Source organism: Ochotona curzoniae, unplaced genomic scaffold (assembly GCF_017591425.1).
Source record: "Ochotona curzoniae isolate NIBS_2020 unplaced genomic scaffold, NIBS_Ocur_1.0 contig_3703, whole genome shotgun sequence".
In the NCBI taxonomy this organism is placed as follows: Eukaryota; Metazoa; Chordata; class Mammalia; order Lagomorpha; family Ochotonidae; genus Ochotona; species Ochotona curzoniae.
In genome coordinates this window covers 25,054-47,852 of record NW_024465951.1, presented here as the reverse complement: position 1 = coordinate 47,852, position 22,799 = coordinate 25,054, and the positions used below count along the sequence as shown (strand labels likewise).

General features: G+C 46.3%; 1 protein-coding gene and 1 pseudogene across 10 annotated transcripts in view; one reads left to right on the top strand and one right to left on the bottom strand.

Annotated features, from left to right (window-relative positions):
• Positions 1 to 12,745, bottom strand: part of LOC121158238 (H-2 class II histocompatibility antigen, E-S beta chain-like) — a 47,520-nt gene extending 34,775 nt beyond the window's left edge. The window contains exons 1-6 of one of the 10 annotated variants that reach the window (XM_040982903.1): positions 12,578 to 12,745; positions 8,772 to 9,041; positions 5,181 to 5,462; positions 4,480 to 4,590; positions 3,998 to 4,021; positions 3,385 to 3,710 (exon numbers count right to left, since the gene is read on the bottom strand). In XM_040982903.1, coding sequence (XP_040838837.1) covers positions 3,697 to 3,710; positions 3,998 to 4,021; positions 4,480 to 4,590; positions 5,181 to 5,462; positions 8,772 to 9,041; positions 12,578 to 12,677 — 801 coding nt within the window. In that variant the 5' untranslated portion in view covers positions 12,678 to 12,745 and the 3' untranslated portion in view covers positions 3,385 to 3,696. Of the gene's footprint in view, positions 3,711 to 3,795; positions 4,022 to 4,479; positions 4,591 to 5,180; positions 5,463 to 8,771; positions 9,042 to 9,627; positions 9,631 to 11,874; positions 11,878 to 12,048; positions 12,052 to 12,369; positions 12,373 to 12,557 lie in introns of those variants that run through there. The other 9 variants (XM_040982906.1, XM_040982905.1, XM_040982904.1 and 6 more) reach the window with 9 other exon arrangements.
• Positions 12,746 to 18,992: 6,247 nt separating this feature from the next.
• On the top strand, positions 18,993 to 21,835 carry LOC121158231 (annotated as a pseudogene).
• Positions 21,836 to 22,799: the final 964 nt, after the last annotated feature.

The following is a 22,799-nucleotide window of genomic DNA, read 5'->3' as shown; positions in this document are numbered from 1 at the left end:
TTCCCGCTGTGTGGCAAGACCCGGCGGATGTCTCTACAACACCTGAATGCAGCTCTGCCTCCCTTTGCATGGACACCAGACAACCCCGCTGAGTATTCTGTAATCTATGTAGGCATTGCCTGCCTCTGCGGAGTTACTGTTTAATATCAATAGGAACTTAGAAGCTAATGTTGCTGGTGCCGTTTTTAGCCAAAGAGCTATTATCGCTGTTAGGGCTGCATCCTGTGGCAATATGCTAATAAAGGGTGCTAACTCCCCTTTTGATCCTATGCTAATCAAGGGTGCTCTGTCTTCAGGTGTAGTGGAATCTATTCTTTCCCTCTTTCTTTGATCTTTTAGGTCCCTTCCTTCCTTGACTGTCTCAAGACCTAGCTGTAAAGTAATTGTGGTAAGAATGTGCTACTGACTGATATGCATCATCTATTGAAAACCTTTTCCTAGCCAGGCGCCAGGCACCAGGTGGTTAACATCCTAGCCTTAGGTGAAACAAATGGCAGAGTTATCTTTAGAAACACCCACTTGACCATGACGTAAAAAGTCTGAGCCAGAGTTTGACTGATTTTGTATAAATAAAGCGGACAGCTTTTGTGCGTGGTCCATTATGATGATGAAGAGTTACTAGTGGTCCGTCGCTTTCTTTGCGCCTCATCCACGCACCCTTCGCGAGTTCCGAACTCAGCTGGGGCTGGACTCCGGCACACTGGTTTATGCGAGGGCTGAGTATGTGCTGGGCAGAACCAGGCTAGACTGCAACACCCATTGGTTCCAGTGGAGGTCAGGGCTGAAAATAGAACCAACCCGGCAATTGCAACCACCAGCTGAATGGGACAATGGACTGTGGTGAGCCCTGTGCTTGATAGTACATACAAGAATCTGGTCTGGGAACACCTCAGAGTTTTTGGGGGGATCTCCCCAAACTGCCGGACTTAGAACCCTATCCAAGAAAAGACAGAAGACAGAACAGGTCAATCAATCACCTCAGCTATATGTTGGCAGCGAAATACTGGGCAAATGGAAACTCTAAGATGGACTACGTCAATCAGCAGATTCTTCAACAACCTCATAGTGCTTGGAGTGGCAAGATTGGCAGCAATTCATAACTGGTGAACTATCAAAACCACTTGAGCAAGAATCTCGGAGCATGTCCTACATCCGGACCTGGGGTGGGTGGGAAACTGGGTGGGCCTTCTCCCTTAATAACCCCTTTTAAACATGAAGGAAACAATAGGGAAATAATTGTCTTGCTCACTTTCCTATAGCCCTTGAACCTTTTTACCCTAATTAACTATGTAAAGATTATCAAAAATATGATTAAAAAAAGGGAAAAAAAGAAAGAACTATGCATTTCAACACAGATTTCAGACTTTTTGTACCAAAGTAAGCTTCATAACATTTTTCCATTAGCTTTTTGAAGTGCCCTTGTAAATGATGCAATTACACACGAGCTAAATTTTAGAGGGCCCAACCCTGAAATCTTTGCTGAGTGATTTCTACTTTGATCAGTCTTTTAGGAAGCTGTCAAATTCCATCTCTCTGTGTAGAGTAACATATGTGGAATGCCCACTAGGACATGCAAAAGTGAGCTTTAAAATAATCTTTGCATCTCTATCTTTATTACAGATTTACTTATGTTATCTAAAGCCTCCTGCTTTAGGTAAGGAGGGTCCACTCTGTAGGGGTCTTCATTGGGAATGAGATTCATTTACAACCTTGTGCATATAGATGCAGCTCATAATGAACTCAGCTGAGCTTATGAGTATAACCTGACTCAGGAATGGAGCTGATCTTCCCATAAGCCCACGGGTGAGTGGATGTTGATGAGACTATAAGGTGCCTGTGCAGGCTGATTTTTCCACTATTCTCTAGTCAGGTGGATATTTGTGTATTTTCTTTTCCTCCTCAGAGGACTGAATCAAGGACACATTTCCCGCATTGCTCTAATATCACACAGGCACAGGAGGCTCACAGTCAAGTAGCAATCCATGATGTGAGAGGAATCAACAAAATCTTCTGAGCACATTTCAGCTCTAGGATTTGTTCTTAGAATAGCACTAAGGACATTTTATACATCACGTTCTTATTTCCAGCCATCCCTGCAGAAGCAGAGAATACAACTATGGTGATTACAGATTTCCAAAATGACCATATGTGTTAAATGACACCCCACTAAACAAGTTCTGTGATTCCAGATTCCCTAGGTTCAGCCATACCTCATACAGCATCATGTTCACTTTCTGAAGACAACCAATGATTCTCTTATGAAAATCACTTTTATCAGTTTAATTCATGGGTATGCCTGATGCCTAATCAAAAAGATTACCCACTTGATTGAAGAGCAAAACTTCATAGAGTTCAGGCCAACAATGAATAGCAACTTTAACTCCTTCTAAAAATTTCCCTCATCACCATTGTCACTCTCCTCTGCAAATGACATTATTTCGTTTATCTTCTAGAAAGTCATCCTTTGTTCCTGTCTAAATCTCACTCTTGTTAAAGACAATGTTGCCTCAAAATTCTGAAATCCAATTATAACTCTCAGTAATAATTTCAGTATTTAACAATCAGTGAATTCTTACCAAATATGCTTATTAAAACACATCTGTCATGGTTGGCATAATAGCATAGCACATTAAGCCCCCACTTCAAAGGCTGGCATCCATTTCAGAGTGCCAATTACAGTTCCAGTTGTTCTTTCTTGATCTGGCTTCCTATTCATGCAGCCTCTCTGGAATGCTGGTGATTGCTCCCAAGACCCTCTCTGCATCTGCCTCTGCCTCTCGCTCCCATGTGATCATCCCAGGGCACACCCCACCACTGCCAGTCTTCATTACACAGCAGACTAAGGGCTGCCCAGTCCAGAACTGTGACCTCCTAACTGTGAACCACAATAAACCTTTCCCTACCCAGAAGTAGATTTTGGCTATTTTATTAAAGCAACAAGAGCCGACTAATACATATCACCAACACCTCTAGAACACTAAACTAATGAAGCTGATGAAATTTAGATGTATGTGGTGCTTTCCGACTGTGGTTACTCCACATTTTACACAAAGGCCAAAACGTTTTTTGACTTTCAACATGTTGCTCATAATACCACCTTTTGTTGTTTAGTTCCATTGTTACATCCTGTTTTCCATTTTTATTCATGGCCTTCTTAAACTTTTCACTGACCTCTCTTCTTTTGCTTTTATTTTCTTAGTTCACTGACAAGAAAATTGTGTATAAAGTGAGCTGCATGATGTTTTGATATCTATACATGTGGAATGCACAACACAGACTATTTGACACATACATCATTTAACATAGTAAAGAAAACTATCATTGCATGTTATATGATCTTCACTCTCCTCGTTTCTTCTTCTTGAAGTTGGAGCAAGCAGAAGATATTTTTATTTCATGTTTATTGGGGAAAATGTCATAAAGTAATGTGAGATCAGAGCAGGGGAGGCAGTAAGGGTAAAACACAGAGCCAAACAGCAAGCAGTCAGGGAAGGCACCGCCCTCAGTATCAGGACGTCTGTGTCAAAGTCAGAGGCTGAGGAAGCTGGAGGGAGGACTCTTCCTGCAGGTCACTAAATCACACGGGAAACAGAACCTGAGAAACCAAAATCTCCAGAGAACAACAGGGCGCAAAGAACCTTCCTCTGATATGAAGCCAAGGGCAGAGGTTCTTCCCTGAGTGTCGCCATCCTCACTTCAGTTCAGTAGCCCTGCAGATGACAGAGAAGAGTGTTGCTGTCAGAACTAACTTTGAAAACTGTTGTTTTTCCCTCTCTCATGGCTACATGTGATCACAGCACAGCGAGAAGGAAGATCAATCTTTGCTTCCCTCAACATAAGTCAACACAGAGCATGTGCCTCTTGATGAATGAAGAGTCTCATGCAAACTTCCTGATCACAAGTCTCATTCCCATTTGTTCCCCATTATTTCTGACTCACATTGCCTCCACTCAGGGTAAACCATATTTGAAACTAGAAGAATATGAAAGTGCATTACCTGTTGGCTGAAGTCCAGAGCGCCCTGGGAAGGAGAGAACATACTTGCTTAAAAGATGTGGAGATATCTCAAGACCCAAAATATAAAGTCTCAGTCCAATATTTGTCAAATTAGGCCTCTCTACAAACCACATCCCGCACCACACACATCAGAGATTAGAGCACAACACAACAGCCTGGGAACAAGGACGCTGCTGTCACACAAAGTTGGTGCAACTTAAATTGCCTCAGTGGCTACTCAGTGCTTGGCCCAGGTTCACAATCCACCAACCTATCTTTATTAACTTTTCATTATCTCTATGAAACATAACCTCTTCTGTTTTGACCCAGTCCCTTGCACTGTTGATGTCTATATTTTCAGGAAATTTAGGATCAAAGGGTAAGTATAAAGTGTCAATAATGAACACATAACTAAGCTGACGAAACATCCTATCTCTACCCCAGCTAAGGCTAACAAGGTCCTCACCACGAACAGGTCCTCACCTTTCTGGCTCCTGAAGTAGATGAACAGCCCCAGCCCCAGGAACAGCAGTCCCAGCACAAAGCCCCCAACTCCGCTCAGCATCTTGCTCTGCGCAGAATCAGACTGAGCTCCTGAGGGTGAAACCAGAGTCAGGCATTTGAACATAAACCCAACCTCCCTCATGGAGACCAGAGACCCAGGGAAGTAGCCTGAACCAGAAGAGCTACAGGAACTGGCCAATGTGAGACAGACTTGAGAATCACACTGAGCATCTACATGCCTCAGGCACAGAACACACCGAACATCAAGGCCTGAGACAACACCTGGTGTGTGAGGATTCTGGGAGAGTGGGTTCTGATCCTGTAGCAGAGGTGAGAGTGGACTCCTCAAGGGTCAGAAACCCCTGCCCTGACCCTCTGCTCAGATCTCAGTGAGCATCAGAGCAGCAGAACCAGAAACACAAGCCCAGTACTGCAGGCAGGGTCTGGAGCCAAGGGCTAAGGGGATGACCGCGATATGTGATGTTATGGGAAGGTTCAAAACAAAGACAATCTATTTGTGCCATGTGGGGGCATTCCTTTCCACAGAGGTAAAGGTAGAACCTTCTACAGGGTTTTCCCCGGTGACCTGCACTAAAGGAAAGGTGTCATGGTAAGGAGAGGCCTGACACTCGGGCACATTCCTGGTCAGGCAGGGGTTTGTAGGTCAGGAAGCTGCTCACTCCATTCCACAGTGACTGGGCTGCTCACGCTCGGGTGCTCCACATGACAGCTATAAACCTCTCCACTCTTAGGAACCGTCTCCAGCATCACCAGGGTCTGGAACGTCCAGTCTCCATTCCGGATCAGGCCTGTGGACACCACACCAGCCTCCTCTTCCTCCCCATTGCGGAACCATCGCACCTGGATGCTGCCTGGGTAGAAGCCACTCACTGCGCACACCAGGAGGTTGTGGTGCTGCAGGGGCTGGGGCTTGGCAGGGTACACGGTGACCTGTGGCACAACTGGAAGACACAGGGAGAAGGATCAGGTAGGTGGGCCCAGGAGTCCTCCCTGGGGGTTCCTTCTGCCTCTGTCCACACCCATGCTCCAGGCTCAGGCAGGCCTTCCTCAAAGACAGCTGTGTGTCCTACAATGCTGAGCCTTGATTTTGATTTTTTGTTTTTGTTTTGTTTTTTAATTTTGATTCTTATACCAGGGAACCTCTAGTTTTTAGAATGTCAAGGAAAATTGCATTCATCTAGTTTTCTCAACTTGGAGAAATCATTCATTATTGAAGGGTTTACTAATCTGCAAAACAGACAGCAAATGAATTAAAAGGATACTGCTGGGGTCAATTGTCCACATTAAAATTCAGTCTTTGCCTCTTAGTATGGATCCTGGGTGAGATTTATGGATTTTCTCTAGTTCATTTTTCTCACCTAGGAAATACTGAGACTGTGGTGACATGGGGATGAATGCATCTAGAATATATAATGCAATAACTGGAATTTACGCTCTGTCAGCTGTATGTCGTCCTTGATTTCTCTGAGGGAAAATGTGACTCTGTACCACCTGCTGCAAAGGAAGGTTGCCTCTGCAGACTCACAGGTTAGGACACCCCAGAAACATTGTTATTTTTGTTGGCTGCTCTCTGCCTCTGCCCATACCGAGGCCCCAGTCTGGAGCAGGAGTCCTGAGCAAAGCGAAAGGAGAGAAGAGCCTATATTCTGAACAGCTCAACAACCACTGCTTGCAGAAGAAACACAACTATTATCGTCAGGGTTTTACAGCTATCTCTCTTTCTAAACTTGAGAACAGTGCATGGTCTGCCAATCACCAACATGTATTCTTAACACCTCTCCCATCCCTGACACTGACAGCCTCAACATAGCACTTTGGCTGAGAGAAACCTGGAGGGGACATATTTAACACACAAAGTGATAGATTTAAGACTGCTGAAAACTCATTATGAACAATATCACAATGCATTTCACTAAGTAGAACATTACATTCTTATTATGTAGAGTAATATATGGTTTCTAAATATAAAGTATAAGCCAAAAAAAAAAAATCAGAATCAAAGACCAACAAGTGTTAAAATGCTGCTCCATATGAAAACCACGGCTCAGAAAAACTCAAAACCCAGAAGTAAGACAAAATAGGTAATCACTGAACAGTCACAATTGGCCAGTAAATGTGAAATAGAGGGGAGAGTTTCTGTGGCATAGTGGGTAGAGCCACTGCCTAGAGCATCTGCATGCTTTGGGTACCAGTGAAGTCCTGGCTGCTCCACTTCCCATCAGCTCCCTCCTGACAGCCTGGGAAAACAGTAGAGGATGGCCTGGTGCTCCAGATCCAGAAACCATATGGCAGAACTGGAATAAGCTCCTGGCTTTGACGTCAGATCAATTTAGTGGAAATAGCAGATGAAAAACCTCTCTCTCTCCTGCTTCTCTCTCAGTGACTCAAAAATACAAACAATGAAAAGCTTTCAAAAATGTGAAGAATATTCAAGAAACCTAGAAACAAAGAAACTAGACATTAAAAGTAAAGTATATGGGTCCAGTAAGGTCGCCTAGCGGCTGAGGTCCTCACCTTACGCGTGCCAGGATCCCATATGAGCACTGGTCCTAAGCCCGGCACCCTTGCTTCCCACCCAGCTCCCTGCTTGCGAAAGCAGTCGAGAATGGCCAAAAACCTTGGGACCCTGCACCACGTAGGAGACATGGAAGAGGCTCTGGGCTCCTGGACTCTTGATCAGCCCAGCTCTGTCTATTGTGGCCACTTGGGGAGTGAGCCAGCAGACAAAAAATATTCCTCTCTGTCTCTCCTCTTCTCTGTATATCTAACTTTCCAATAAAAATAAATAAATAGATAAAGCAATGTGAAATGTTTTAGAGCACCATGTGCTGTCTGGATCCTCAAGCTTGGTCCAGTGAAATTCCCCCTGCTAGAGATCAAAGGTATCTGGTGGGCAGGGATGGAACTGACCACACTGAACACTCACACCTCTGATTTTGCCACAATTTCCTGAGCAACACTGTGTAACCAGTGTTTGCCTGGTATTTACCCTGCCAGTCTTGGCATCCTCAGTGCCCAGAGACGCTGTGAAGGGGAGAAGTTATCCACAGGTTGTAGGGAAATACAGCATCATTTTATACAAATAACTTGGGCATCACCTGGTTTTTAAATGATTCACTTTTTAAATTTTTATTTATGTATTTGGAGTCAGAGTGATAGAAATGGTGGGAAAAAAAGAGGTACAAAGGATGTTCTATTCGCTGGATCACTCTGAAAATAACAAGAATGGCCAAGGGCGAGTCAGGCCAAAGCCAGCTCTGAGCAATGGCATCACGAAAGAGCAGCTGCATGGAACATTCCTGGAAAATCATTTGTGCTGGCTCTCCCAGACAGGTGCAAGAAATCGCAAGCACTTGGTGCATCCTCAGAAGCTTTCCCAGGACCATTATCATAAAGCTGGATCCTACATGGAGCAGCCTGGATCAAACTAGCTATGGGTGTCTTAAGCAGCTGCTTAACTTCAGGCCAAAACGAGCACCCTGATCCTTGGACCCCACATCTGCTGTGGCTCGCCGAACAATCCCCCCCCCCCTTGCCTCCCTGACACATACGCGCGAGCAGCGCGCGCGCGCGCGCACACACACACACACACACACACACACACACAGAGCAGTGTAGTGAGGAATATTTTTAAAACACGAAACATGGGTCTGGTGCGATAGCGTAGTGGTTAAAGTCCTCGCCTTGCATGTGCAGGGATCCCATATCGTGCCGGATCCAATCCAAGTGGCCCTGCTTCCCATCCAGCTCCCTGCTTCTGGCCTAGGAAAGCAGTCAAGGATGCCCCAAAGCCTTGATACCCTGCACCTGAGACCCTGCACCTGTGTGGGAGACCCGGAAGAGCTCCTGGCTCCTGGCATCGGATTGGCTCAGCTCCGGCTGTTGGTCACTTGCGGAGTGAACCATCGTACAGATCTTCCTCTCTGTCTCTCCTCCTGTCTGTATATCAAACCTTTCCAATAAAAATAAATAAATCTTCAAAAATATATATGAAACAAAGGGGGAATGTTCGGTAAATTGCATCAGGGATACACAAAGGGAAATATCTGACAAATTCAGTGCCACTGACATTAAAATGTTAACATCAGGATGTTAAGTCAAACTAACTCTAAGCCAGCTTCGTGGTCCTTTTAACTACGTAAACACCTGACACGGAGAAAGAGACAGTGAAACAAGGCCGGTAACTCAGACCGAAGGTTCTCCTCACAGCGGGCAGCGCCCGAGGGTCCCCACCCGCCCGACCCGCTCACCTTGGCGCGGCACCAAGAAGCTCTCACTGATCTCGTAGTTGTGTCTGCAGTACGTGTCCACCTGGGCCCGCCGGTCTTCCAGAGTAGCCGGCTGGCTGTTCCAGTTCTTAGCGCTCGGCTCGCCCAGCTCGGTCACCGCCCGGTACTCGCCCACGTCGCTGTCGAAGCGCACAAACTCCTGCCGGTTGTGGATGTATCTGTCCAGGAACCGCACCCGCTGCGTCCCGTTGTAGAAGTGACACTCATGTCTAACCTGCTCCAGGAAAAAGGCTGCGGGGACAGAGACCGGGTCACAGGGGCGGCCTGCGGGAGGAGACTGACGCCCACGCCCGCCAGTAGGGGGCGCCGGGGAGCGGCGGCCTAAGACACCCGATGAACCTCGGCGCCCCAGGCTGTTTGTCCCTTCTCGGCTCCTGAGGGTCCAACACGGGGCGGGCAGCCTCCTGATCAGCAGCCATGCTGACCTCAGTGTCTCCCCGCTTCCTGGGGACCCCAGTGGGGGGTTGCACTGCCGGAGGCCAGCTAGCTCTAGCCAAGTTCGGAACTGGGGAAGGGTGGGTGGAGTAGACATAAATTAAAGACAAATGGACAGCCACAATTTTAGGATCATAATGAATAATGTAAGAAGCTGTTCCCTATATACAGAAGCAGTCGCAAACTCTGACACAGGCTTTTTATGTCATGGTCAAATGGGTGTTGTGAGAGAGGAGTTAGACTAGGTAGGAGGCAGTTAGGGTTTTCTGGGTCTCCAAGTCATCTCTTTTTTTTTTTTTTCTCTCTCAAATATAAAAGGGTATTTGCCCCACCACATCTTGGATTCACCAGAGACAAGTGTATATTTTAACGTATCAAGAACACGCTTCCCAAAGAGACAAGGGCGATATTAACATACCAATTCCCCACCTGAAGTGTCATCCCAGTTCTGTCTCTGACCATTGCCAAGGGAGAGGGCCTCAGACTGGCCTCTTTATCATTAGAAAGGGACCAAGGAAGTTGGCTGGTGACACCTTTCTGATCTTTTGTCCAAGGCCAGGTACTATGGAAACCAGAAATTCTGCTTGTTTAAGGAGAAACATGTTTGAAGCGAACCTTTAAAACCTGCTTTCCCTGCCATTAATACGGGTTTTTTCTTTTCCACTTTTCCTCCTGCCTCTATGGCAGAGATCTAGGGTCTTTCTTTTCCTCCTCCTGCCACTTAAGACAGGAGGTATGGGTCTTTCTATCTCCAAGCCCCTCCTGTCACTAGGACAGGAGCCTCCTTTCTCAACTTTTCTAATAAATCTTGCTTTAAGACTAAACTATGTCCGCATGAAAATTCTTCTTTCCCGTGAGACAAGAATTGAGATTGCTGCCTTGTTCGGGGTCAAAAATCCTATAACAGTTTCAAATATAATTCTGTCGTTTGTTTCACCTTAAAGCAGGATTTTATCCATCCTGACCCTGTGGTCGGGAAGTTCTCAATAGCCAGCACACATCAATCAGTAACACATTCCTACTGCAATCCTCATTCTACAACTTAACCTTGAATCAGTTATGGGAGGAATTGCATCACAGAAGGAGGGACCTTAAGATCAAGGATGGTCAATGGGGGCAGCAGAGAGCTTGGAATTGTAAAAGGTCCTTTTGCCAAGAGTCATCAGCAACGTCAACTTCCAAGCGCACATTGAAAATAAAAACCAACTCCTCAGCTGCAAACAGTGCCTCAATAGATCACAGAACTCTCAGCTGGGTGGTCAGGTGTCCATGCAAAGGAGAGTGGAACTGCCTTGAGGTGGTTGCAGAGACATCCACTGGGCCTTGGCATGCAGCAGAAAGCTCCCTGCAGCCTTTCCTGCAGGGAAGCTGTGCTCCTCACACCTTCCTGTCTTCCACACCCACTGCACTGACCCCAGCACTGCACCTTCCCCCCTGCCCCACCCAGGCACCCCCACCTGCTGCCTCACCTGTAGCCAACACCTCTCACCGCGAGACTCCAGGTCAGTCCTCTAATGCATCAACCACTTCTTCCTGGAAACATGCCCTAAGGCCCATCTGGTGCTCAGCCTGCACTTAGACCCCATATAGTTCCCCCAAAAAAGGGAACAACTGACATCATCCCTTCCCTCATGACACTTAAAGCCAACCAACCTGCTGGACAGGGAGCCAATACTGACCACATCCAGGTGTGAGCTGAGTGAGATGTGCAGAGTCTGGGCGGGGACTAATAGCTGACCCAGGGAACTCAGAGTGCCCAGCAGGTGAAGAGCAACAGTAAGGTGGGACTTGAAAAATTATCGCATGGTGAGGAACTGCCAGGGATCATTGGATATTTATAACAGCATTCTGGCCCATACAAAACCATTGCTATTCACCCAGCTAGACATAGTGAATTTTAATCCTGCCTAGGATTGCCTTGGGAGGCCAGACCAAGTGATCTCATGATCTGAGGGCCAAAGGTTCCCCAAAGAACAAACCAGCATTCTGGGGTCCCTGGAAAACAAGAAAGAACCCAATTCTGCTTTTTCTTTTTAACACATTGTATCACTCCACTTCTGTGGAAATTCAGACCCTTTTACCCCTCCTATCAGAAGTATTCACAGATAAGGAAAGGATGATTTTAAGAAAAAAATGTTCGTTCTTGCACCTGCTCTAATGGATCCCCTGCAGTGCAGAGGCTCTCAGTAAAGTCAGGGATCTGTAGTCATGGTAATGACAGAACTGGAGAAAGGATGGGGAGAAGCTGGTGGGAAAGGGAATGAGAGATGGCTAACTAGGGGAAACTGTGATAATAAACCCAAGGAATTTGGGATAAGACACACCTGTAAGCCAGGAAGTTCTGTTCGCTTCTTTAGGGTTTTTAGCACGGGCAATTTTAACAGCTTTTACCCCATCTCTCGGTATCACACAGGGTGTGTAGAGTGACACACACGACATTGCTGATTTTGTTTCCATCTTTGACTTGCAAAAATAGAGCTTCATATAATTTACCCAACATCAGTTGCCCGATCCCCCTTGGTGGGCTCCACTCAGAGAATGTGGGAAACACAGTAGAAATTTACAGTGTAAAAGGTTCAAATAGTTTGCAGTGAGCGGCCACCACCGCGGGCCTTCAGAGATGCTTCACGTTCTTAGAGCACCAAAGAACAACTCAGCTTTGCTCCTTAACTACAAGGTTACTCCAAGCACCAGGATCTTTGCTTCAGTTACAGAATGCTTTTCCACAACAGAGAGAAGAGAGAAAGGAGAGGAGAGAAAAACTAACCTGGCTCCTGTCAGAGAACCCCTGAGCTCAGGGTACGAGCTTTCTGCAGGTGGAGTTCAGGGAGGATAGCGAGCAGGTAGAGGACTGGTGATACAGCCCGCACATCGAGAGGGACACCAACCCCACAAATCCTGTTGAGCACATTAGGCCAGTTCTAGGATAACTTTGAATTTCATTTGATTCCCACAGAAGTTTCAGACACACTTCCTTTTTTTCTGGCTAAACTCAGTGTAATGAAGTGAAGCGCTATTTGGAGACTTTTTTTCATCATCATTATATCTAAGCATTCTAAAGACTGAAGACGCATGGTGCATGAATGGGGGGGGGGGTAAGACTGGAGGAGAACTGGGAAAAAACAGCCTGGAGCACAAGCCTCTTAGGCAGATCTCACACAAAGAGGACAAGCATCCACTCTCCTTTGGTGAAATATTTAACAGCCAAAAGATAAAGACAGGTGGTCACCAAAGATAGTGCCACAATGTTACAAGGAACCCAGCCTGACTCCATGACAAAGTAACTCCCTTCCCTCCCCACCCAATAAGAACCCAGCATCTAAGTGTGCACTTACGGGTGTCCCTGGCCAAAGCCAGGGCAGAACTCAGCAACACCAGTGTCCCTGGCAGGGCCGCCACGCAGGAGCCTCTGGAGAACCACAAACACAGCATTCTGGACAGCAGGAGCAGCAGCTGCCAGAGGAGCAGGCAAGTCTCCGTGACAACTGTGACCCTTATCCACCTACATGCCAATTAATAGAAACAAAGATATTCATTTCTTTAGGCCCAGATTGGATAATCTCAGTGTTGAAGAACCAATCAGCATCGCCGGTAAGAAACATCATCAGTTGCTGGTCAGAGTGTCCATATGAAGATTCCCTCCTGAAACTTTAATTTCCTTCCTTAAAAGGTAAAAAGGGTTTGACCCCATTGTGTTCAAAACAGGTTAATTTGGCTTCTATTGTACCCCAGCCTTGTGTGCCTGTGTGTCTTGTGCCTTGTGTGTCTGAGGTGTTTGGGAATATAAGAGGTAGAAAGCAAATCAGTCCAAATGAGAAGACTTTTAATCTGGTTCTGGCATTATACATTGATGTTGTAGATTGGGGAATTACTCATTTTTATTAATTAATTTTATTGGTTAATTATTTTTAAATTAACTTTAAATTTAAAAAGTAATCAATTTTAATTAGTTTTAATTAATTTTAATGTTTAGTTAATTTATTAATATTTATTAATTTAACTGAAGGAAAATTATCTTTCCTTATAGTGGGAAATGCTGTAATTTTGTGGGCACAGCAAAGTACAGCCCTGCCTGGTAATTGATGATGTGGCAAAATCAAGGCTGTTTACTAGAAAGAATATCTTATACCTCTTTGGTGATAGGGATGTTAAGCTAAAACAAATAGAATGCTAGCTAATAGTTTAACCTCAGTGTAGCAGGTCTGCTGAAGCTGCCCCTCAGTCCAACGACCCCTCCAGAACAGATAGGCCAGGCAGCTAGAGGAGGTGACCGGTGTGGAAGGGAGGTTCTTGGAGGTGCCCATGCATAGCACTTAACCCAACCACATGATCAGGACACTTCCGATCAGTGTCTTCAAGGCACTGAGAGACCCAGGAGGGCTCAAATTCAGCTTTAGACACATCTCTGTTTTAAAACAAATAACATTTTTTTAAAGAGTTATTTATTTTTATTGGAAAAGCAGATTTACAGAGAGGAGAGACAGAGAGGAAGATCTTACATCTGATGGCTCACTCCCCAAGCGGCCGCAACGGCTAGAGCTAAGCCAATCCAAAGCCAGGAGCCAGGAGCTCTTCTGGGTCCCCCACGTGGGTGCAGGGTCCCAAGGCTTTGGGCCATCCTCAAGTGCTTTCCCAGGCCACAAGCTGGATGGGAAGCGAGGCCGCCGGGATTAAAACCTGCACCCATATGGAATCTCAGCACGTGCAAGGTGAGGACTTTAACCACTATGCTATCGCACCAGACCCACAAATAACATTGTACAAGAGGGTGTTTAACCTCTTCTTCATACTTCCTATTTTTTCCTTATTTTGATTGTATTAATCACTTTATTATTTTTATTCTCTTGCTTTATCATAATGTGTGATATAATCATAATTAATACAGCATGTTCAGGAAATAAAACACTATAGAAAATGTGTGGATTGCATCATTGGTATGTCACATAGGGCCTGTCACAATGCCTGCATGATGGCTCAATTGGCCAAATACTCCACCTCCAAGCACCAGGATCCCATATGGCCATCAGTTCATGGGTGTCCCAAAGCCTTGGAACCCTGCACCCATGTGGGAGACCAGAGGAGGCTCTTGGCTTCTGGCTTTGACTTTGCTCAGTTCAAGCCACTGTGGCCACTTGGAGAGTAAATCAGCGGATAGAATATCTCTCTTTTTGTCTCTCCTTTTCTTTGTAAATCTGCCTTTTTAATAAAAATTTTTTTAAAATCTTAAAAAAAAAAAAAAAAAGTAAGGTCCTGGCTCAGTAGCCTAGCAACTAGAGTGCTCACCTTGAATGTGCCAAGATTCCATATGTGCGCCGGTTCTAATCCCTGCCACCCCTTTCCCACCCAGCTCCCTGCTTGTGCCCTGGGAAAACAGTCAAGGATGGCCCAAAGCCTTGGGACCCTGAACCCTTGTGGGAGACCCGGAAGAGGATCTAGGTTCCTGGATTTGGATTGGCTCAGCTCCAGCCATTGCAGCCGCTTGGGGAGTGAATCAACGGACGGAAGATCTTCGTCTCTTTCTCTCCTCTGTATTTTACTTTGCAACTAAAAAAAAAAATTTTTTTAAAGCACATAATGCTATTTTGGATAATTACGTATTACATGGGTATTAATGAATCATATTCTTTTTTTTAATTAATAAATTTTATTTTGACATTCTTTACATAGTTAATTAGGATAAGAAGGTTCAAGGGCTACAGGAAAGTGGATAATACTAGTATGTTTTCCATATTGTTAGCTTCATATTTAAAGGGGGGTATTTAAGGGAGAAGCCCACCCAATTTCCCACCCTCCCCAGGTCCCGGATGTAGGGCATGCTCCGAGGTTCTTGCTCAAGTGGTTTTGATATTGCCACAGTTATGAATCGCTGCCAATCTTGCCACTCCAAGCACTATGAGGTCTTTGAAAAATCCACTGATTAACATAGTCCATCATATAGCTGAGGTGGTTGGTTGACCTGTTCTGTCTTCTCTCTTTTCTTCGTTAGGGTTCTGAGTCCAGCATTTAGATTAGGAAGATCTCCAAAGAAACTTCTTGTATGTGCTAACAAGTACAGGGCCTGGCACCGTCCATCGCTCCAATCAGCTGGTAGTTGCAATTGCTGGGTTGGTTCTGTTTTCACTCCCGACTTCCACTGGAACCAATGGGTGTTGCAGTCCAGCCTGGTTCTGCCCAGCACATACATGGCCTTCACATAAACCAGCGGGAGCTGCAGCCTAGGTTGGAGCGACCCACAATAACCCCCACCAGGCCCACCCCCTACCCTGGTTTGCCAGTAAGTGTAGCAGTAATCCAGTCTGTCCCACACCCCATTCCACCCCAGCAGCTGTCTTAGTTTTAGCTGTCCTCCTGTGGGAGTGGTGACCCAAGAGGGATGAGCCCACTATTTCCGTCCCAGGCCTCTCCCACTCCCAGATTCCAGTTGATGCTGCGTCTAAGCCCAAACAACCCTCGCCCACTTTAATTTTGTTTGCCCCATTGGGAATAATCCGCCCAGCCTGGCTTTTCTCTGATCTAGTCCACATGAGGCGCACAGGTGTGGTAGCTCTGCCTAGTCTGGTCTGCCCCCATCCCAGCCCATGCTCTCCTGCGGAAGTAGCTGTCCAGCAAAGGAACCCTCCCTTATTCCCCTGCCGGCTCTGCCCACTTCCTTTCTTGTTTTCAGGCTGGTTGGACGCTGCGGTCCCTTCCGGTACAGGCAACCTCACCTCGGCATTCCATAATGTGCACTAGTCTTTGTTGCGACCGAACCTGGGTCAACCCACACTGGTGCCTGGATTTGCCAATGGATGATGTGGACAGATTCAGCCTGGTCTTGCCCCCACGTCTACCAATTGTATGCCAGTGGGTAGCTTTCCATGGCCTTTTCTGGGCTGTTTCCTATCATGTTTCTTGCGCTTACCTGCAGGGTCTGTGTCCTGCCAGAGGAGTTGCCCAGGCTCCTCCATCAGAACCTCTCCCAATGCCAGGTTTCACGCTTACCAGTGGGTCCATGAGCCAACCCTACTCAGTCCACCTCCTGTCATAGCAGGAACTGTGGCTTTTCCTGACTGACCTTCCACCCAATCTGGTTCTTGCTGTTGGATGTTCCAGCCCCGCCATGGTTTGTCCATACCCACATATGGCTCACACACTAGGCAGGGGTTTGAGACCCTGCCTAGTCCATCCCACATCTGCCCTGGTCCTCCAGAACACCAGGGGGAGTCGGGGTCCAACCCGGTTCGGTGCATCCAATCCCAGTCCACACTTGTGCCAAGGGAGACTACAACTGTTTCCAGATCAGAACGCAGCCCCCCTTCCAGGCCACGCGCCTCTTGGTGGGAACCTCAGCCCAGCTAGGGTTGTCCCCTTTGCTCCCCAACTGGGTCTGTTCCCAGCCATAGATCACATGCCTGCCAATGGATGCTCTGACTCAGCTTGGCACAGCCCCTCCCCTGTCCCGAACTCTGCCTTAGACACTGTGACTTAGCCTCCCTGGCTCCCACGGACCAACAGGTACAAGAGCCTAGCTCGGCATGACCTTTGCTCCCTCCTGGTTTCTAGTTTTACTTGTGGGCTAAGGTTTGCTCAGTCGTGCCTAATCTACTCTGTTCCATTACCAGTTGACACATTGGCCAACTGTTGGAGCTACTTTTGCAGGACAAGCCCCAAGCCCTAGCTTCTGCATGACTGGTATTTGGTGCTCAGCATTATTAGTGATTACAAGTTTTGCTAAGGAAGAGTTACTGCCTGTTTCAGGTCCAAGAAGCACAATGGGTTCAACCTGGACCTAATTAAGCAGCAACTCAAAGAACCAAATCCCCAGAGCTCCCCGGCCGGGCGGCCAGCAGGCAGAGCCTGGCACCAATGGCGCACTGGCCACCCGGGAACAGCTCAGCATGTGCACATGGCGGCTGTCTGGGATCCAGGCATGAGACGCCCCGTCCTGAGACCCACCAGCTGCCAGGAGGCTGCTGGAGGTTTAAATAACCCAGGCCCAAGGTCGCGCCCCTCCCAAATCCCATTCACCGCCCCATGAAGGCGGCGGGTGGGTCCCGGACCTGCCCAGTCCCAGAGGCCTCCCCCCCTCGGTCTACTCACCCCGAAGGAAGCGGCCCCCGAAACCCAGCAGGCCCAGGAAAACAGCTCACCATGTGCACATGGCGGCCGTCCGGGATCCAGGCATGAGACGCCCCGTCCTGAGACCCACCAGCTGCCAGGAGGCTGCTGGAGGTTTAAATAACCCAGGCCCAAGGTCGCGCCCCTCCCAAATCCCATTCACCGCCCCATGAAGGCGGCGGGTGGGTCCCGGACCTGCCCAGTCCCAGAGGCCTCCCCCCCTCGGTCTACTCACCCCAAAGGAAGCGGCCCCCGAAACCCAGCAGGCACAGGAAAACAGCTCACCATGTGCACGTGGCGGCTGTCTGGGATCCAGGCATGAGACGCCCCGTCGTGAGACCCACCTAATGAATCATATTCTGAATAGAATTATAAGTGATAGCTCCACATATGAAGGACCCATTAATTCACACTGCATTATAGTTTTGAAAATGCGGTAATTTTTAAAAATTTATCTACTTACTTGAAAGGTGATTTACAGAGAAAAAGGATAAGCAGAGAGAGAGAAGACAGATGCTGGCATGCCAACAGACAGGATGTGGTAACCTGAGCGTGTGTGTCCTTGGACCCTGGGTAGGCATATAGTCCTCAGGTTGACACAGCACACCACCAGAGGACTGAGATCAGAGGGCTGTAAATTGCATAGGCAAGTGTGTCTGGAGATGTGTGTGAGGAAAGACTGCGAAGGGAGGACATGACAGGTGAATAGTAACTTCTGGGGGACTTCCACCAACCTGGCTACAGCACTTGCAGGAAAATGAGGGGGACTGACACCAGGTGGTTTGAAGGAGCAAAACCAGAGGAACTTTCAGAGCCAAAGCATTACAGCCACCCACGTGGGAGGCCTGAGCTGGGATTGTCGGTATCAACCACCACTTACCTTCCCACACGAAAGCCATGGCTAGGCGGCCTGCTTGGCAGGATTCAACCACAGTACCCGTCAGTGAGTGCTGGAGTAGAGTGTGGACCATATCAGGCTGGGCCACGACACTGACCAATTCAAAAAAGAGCTGAATCTGGGAGCAGATTCTGTGGGAAATCACAGGCTCACCCCTAATCCCTGTGGGACAGCTGTCAGCTGGTTTGCTCGAGTGCTGGGGAGGTGACAAGATGAGCTAGGCATGACCGTGGAACTCACCAACACACATGGGCACTGGGGTTAGGAATAGGCCAGGTTGCTCCAGGCTGTAGCATCCACAGACACAACCAAAGATTGGATGTGAGTTGGATCAGGTAACAACATCCACCGATACACACAAAGGCATACACTGGAGGACAGACTGTCATGTAAGGGACTAGTACCTGCTGGCACACATGAGATCTGCGTCTGGATATGATCTGCTGGAAGAACTTGGGGAACTTTCCTGATAGGTCATAGCTCCTGCTGGCGAATGCATGAGTCAGGGATGGGTGTTGGTCAGGCTGGGCAGGGCTGCTTCACTAGTTGGCAGGTGTATGGGTTGGCTCTGTAGGGAGTGGACCAGACAGGATCATGCCAAACCGTAACACACTGGCATGTGCAGGAACCAGGATGTGGTATGGGACACGCAGAGTTATGCTACGTTATCACACCTACCAGTTTTCCTAAAAGCCAGGGATAGAGCAAGCTGGGAAGGGTTAGGCTAAAATCACAGGATCTGTGGTCTAACAATGGAGCACGTGTGTCAGAACTGGATCTGCACAATTGCTGAGGCCTGTGCGGTCGGTGACATGCCCAGATGCTCGCGGGGGACATGGCAACCAGTTCATTGAGACCTGCAGAGGATATCTAGTACCATGGAGGACAGAACCAATTGGACAGCTCTCCTGGACAAGTATCTAGGTGAATCGAGACTCTATACTGTGGACTATGTCAGCCAATGGACCGTGGAAGGATTTCCTCAGCCTTGGAGCATGAAATCAACAGCATCTCAAAACTATCAAACCCACTTATGCAGTAACCATGGAACATGCTCCACATTAGGGGCCCTGGGATGACATCAGTGGCCTTCCCCCATTCCTGAGTATGGACGCAGTTAGGTTGCTGGGAGCTGCCCTCTTTCCTTCTCTCTCCATTTTCCTCAGATACCAGAGTAAAAAGGAGACTGGAGGTCGTTGTCTTATCTACTTTCCCCGATTCCTTGACCCTCCTCACCTTGATTGGTGGTCCACATGGCCATTGCATACCACTCAATTATGTAAACATTATAAAAAATAAAATGAATTTATTATTTTAAACATTAGTAAAATCTATTAGTAAGTTTTTAAGCATTTTATTTGACTCAGAGTTATCCTAAGGGCATTATTCATTGTATTTTAATTTCGTGTTCCCTGCTTATGCCCTGAGAAAACAGCAGAGATGGCATAAAGTTCTTGGGACTTTACATCCAGTTGGTAAACATGGAAAAAGCTTCTGGCTCCTGGCTTCAAAATTGGCTCAGGGCAGCCATTGTTGCTATTCAGGGAATAAGCCAGCATATAAAAGATGTCTTTCTCCTTCTTTCTTTCTCTGTAACTCTGTCTTTCAAGTAAAAATAAATAAATTTTAAATAGACATCACATTATGGTTTTTATGGTGAGAACATTCAAAATGTAATTATTTTGGCAATTTTGGATACAATACATTGTTTAGTCACCATGCTCTGCAATGAATCTCAAAAAATTATTCCTCTTCTTTAATTGAAAACTAACTTTCTTAAATCACTAGCTCCTCTAAAGTCTTAGAGATCCATTGGTTGTGTAGAAGACAGGACTGGAGGCAGAACCTACCCAGCAATTATAAGCACCAGCATATGCATAGGCTGATTGGAGCAACGGACTATGCCAGACCTTGTGCTGGCAAGCACACACAAGAATCTGGCTGGACTCAGAACTCCAACCATGAAGAGAACTATAGGTTCCATGATTTGACCATGGAGTCCATGTGTCAAAGCTGAGCCTCCTCAGTGGCTCAGACAGAGCAGTGAACAGCATATCCAGGTGCACATGGAGGATATGACAGCACATTGGAGCCTGCATAGGACACCTGGTACCACAATAGAGGAAAGAATAAATTGATCAACTACATCAGTCAAGTATTGCCAGTGAATATCTGGGCAAGTAGAGATGCTAAGATGTACTATGTCAGCCAGTGGATTCTGAAGATTTCATCATGCTTGGAATGGCGAAATGGCAACAATTCAGAACAGTTGAACTATTGAAATTACTTGAGCAGTGCTTTCAGAGGAGGCCCCACATCGGGGACCCTGCGATGGTTGGGAGTGTGGGTGTGGCTTCTCCCTTTGTCTCTTCCCCTTTCCCCAGATACAGAAAGGAAAAAAGAGAATGTGGAAACAATTATCTTACCCACTTTCCTGTAGTCCTTGATCCTTTGAGCCCTAATCAACTATATAAAGATCATCAAAATTTTAGGAAATTAAAATTAAAAAATAAACTCTTGGAGACTGGAGGCTTACCCATTGTACAGACTCATATACAACCAGCCTGAAAGACTGCAATGTATTTTGGAAAAGCTGATTCCTATAGTTATTAACAGGACACAGTTGAAACAGAATGTCTGCCACCTGTCCAAATACTTTCAGTATACTTTCAAAAGGTTTCAGAAAGCAACCACCACAAATCCAGAATTTAAAATGGTATAGTTGTGCTGATTTCTTCTTAGCATGGATAATACACAATTGCAATAGGAAAAAAATGCACCATTTAAAAGTTTGGTCTTCACAACTCATTGCCTGGATCTTCTTACTTTGTTTATTTCAATATGTAATACTTCTATGAAGTTTATCTAAATTGCATGATTCTAAGCCAGGGTGTGCGTGATCTACTTGAAATTTGAGGAGACCTATGAAGAAAATCATACCTTCTGAGGGAGTATCTTTTGGGCCCTGTGAGAGGTTGGTCATGATTTTCCTCCTCTTGAGCTCTGAAGGATATTCTCCAGCTCCCTTGAGCAGTCATGCTGCCACAGCCCTTGATGGTCAGTGATACCAGGGAAGCAAAGACCATCATCACCCACTACCTGTCCTTTCTGGGCCTCCACTGTGCTCTGTGTCTTGTCAACTTGATTTGGTCCTTTTACTCTGAGGAATTCTTTCACCCCATTGTTGTGGTGGGTGGTGTGGTCCAGACCATTCTGTACCATAACTTCTATTTTTTTTTAATTGGAAAGGCGGATATACAGAGAGGGGAGACAAAGAGGAAGATCTTCCGTCCGATGATTCACTCCCCAAGTGAGTGCAACTGTCGATGCTATGCCAGTCCGAAGCCAGGAGCCTCTTCCGGGTCTCCCACACGGGTGCAGGTTCCCAAAGCTTTTGCTTTCCCACAGGGAGGGAGCTGGATAGAAGCAGGGCCGCCGGGATTAGAACCGGCGCCCATATGGGATCCCAGGAGTGCAAGGTGAGGACCTTAACCACTGCGCCACTGCGCTACTGCGCCACTGCGCCGGGCCCCATAACTTCTGTTTGTTCATTACAAAAGTGCTCAAGAGAAGGAAGCTCAGCTTGCCAGCATAAGTGCTAACGAGCATCACCAATGACCTCTTTTTTAGGATGCTCAGACAGAATTCTAACTGCAACAAAGGCATAAGGTACTTACATGAAAGGTCAGAAATTGAACTTTTCCATGATATATCGCCATCATGAGCTCTGTAAGGACAGAGAGGAATAGAACCAGAGGGTTCTGTTTAATACATCTTGCCTTATGTTTTTTTAATACTACTTACCAAAACTTTTTTATATGAAGAAACTTAAATATGATATTAGTAATTTCAATGTGTAGCCTCAAATAGGATAGTTCTGAAATTAAAGATTTGGGGAAGCAAATAAGTCCAAACTTTTTAATTCTCTGAAACTGTTGATTATTTATTTCTACAATTATATTCCTGGTAGTTGGTAGATTTTATATTCTTTCACCTATCAAATTATTATTCTATTACATTTACTTTTTGCCAAAAAAAATGTATTTGTTTGAAATCTGAGATATTACATTCAATCTAGCACATTTGTTCAAGTTTATTCTCACCCAATAGAAATCATTCTTTGAGTATCATGACATTTAAGATTGATAAGGATGACTTGCAAGTTCAGCGCTTTTAATAAAAAATACGTAATTATTTGAAAGATTTAGAGAGAGAGCAAGAAAAAGAAAGAGAGAGAAATATCTTTCACCCATTAGTTTACTCCCACAATAGACTCAAAGACCAGATGGACCAGGCTGAAGCTAGAAGCCAGGAACTTCATCTGGGTCTCCCATGTGAGTGGCAGGATCTAAAGCACTTGAAGCGACTTCTGTAGCCTTTCCTAGGCACATTTTGATAGAACTGGCTCTAAAGTGAAGTAGCCAGGACACAAACCAGGCCCATTTAGGATGTTGGCACTACAGGAAGCAGCTTCACCCACTATACCACTATGCCAGCCCCAAGTCTTATGCTTTTCATCATCAAATTTTTGAGGTTCTGCATATAGATGCAAACTCAAA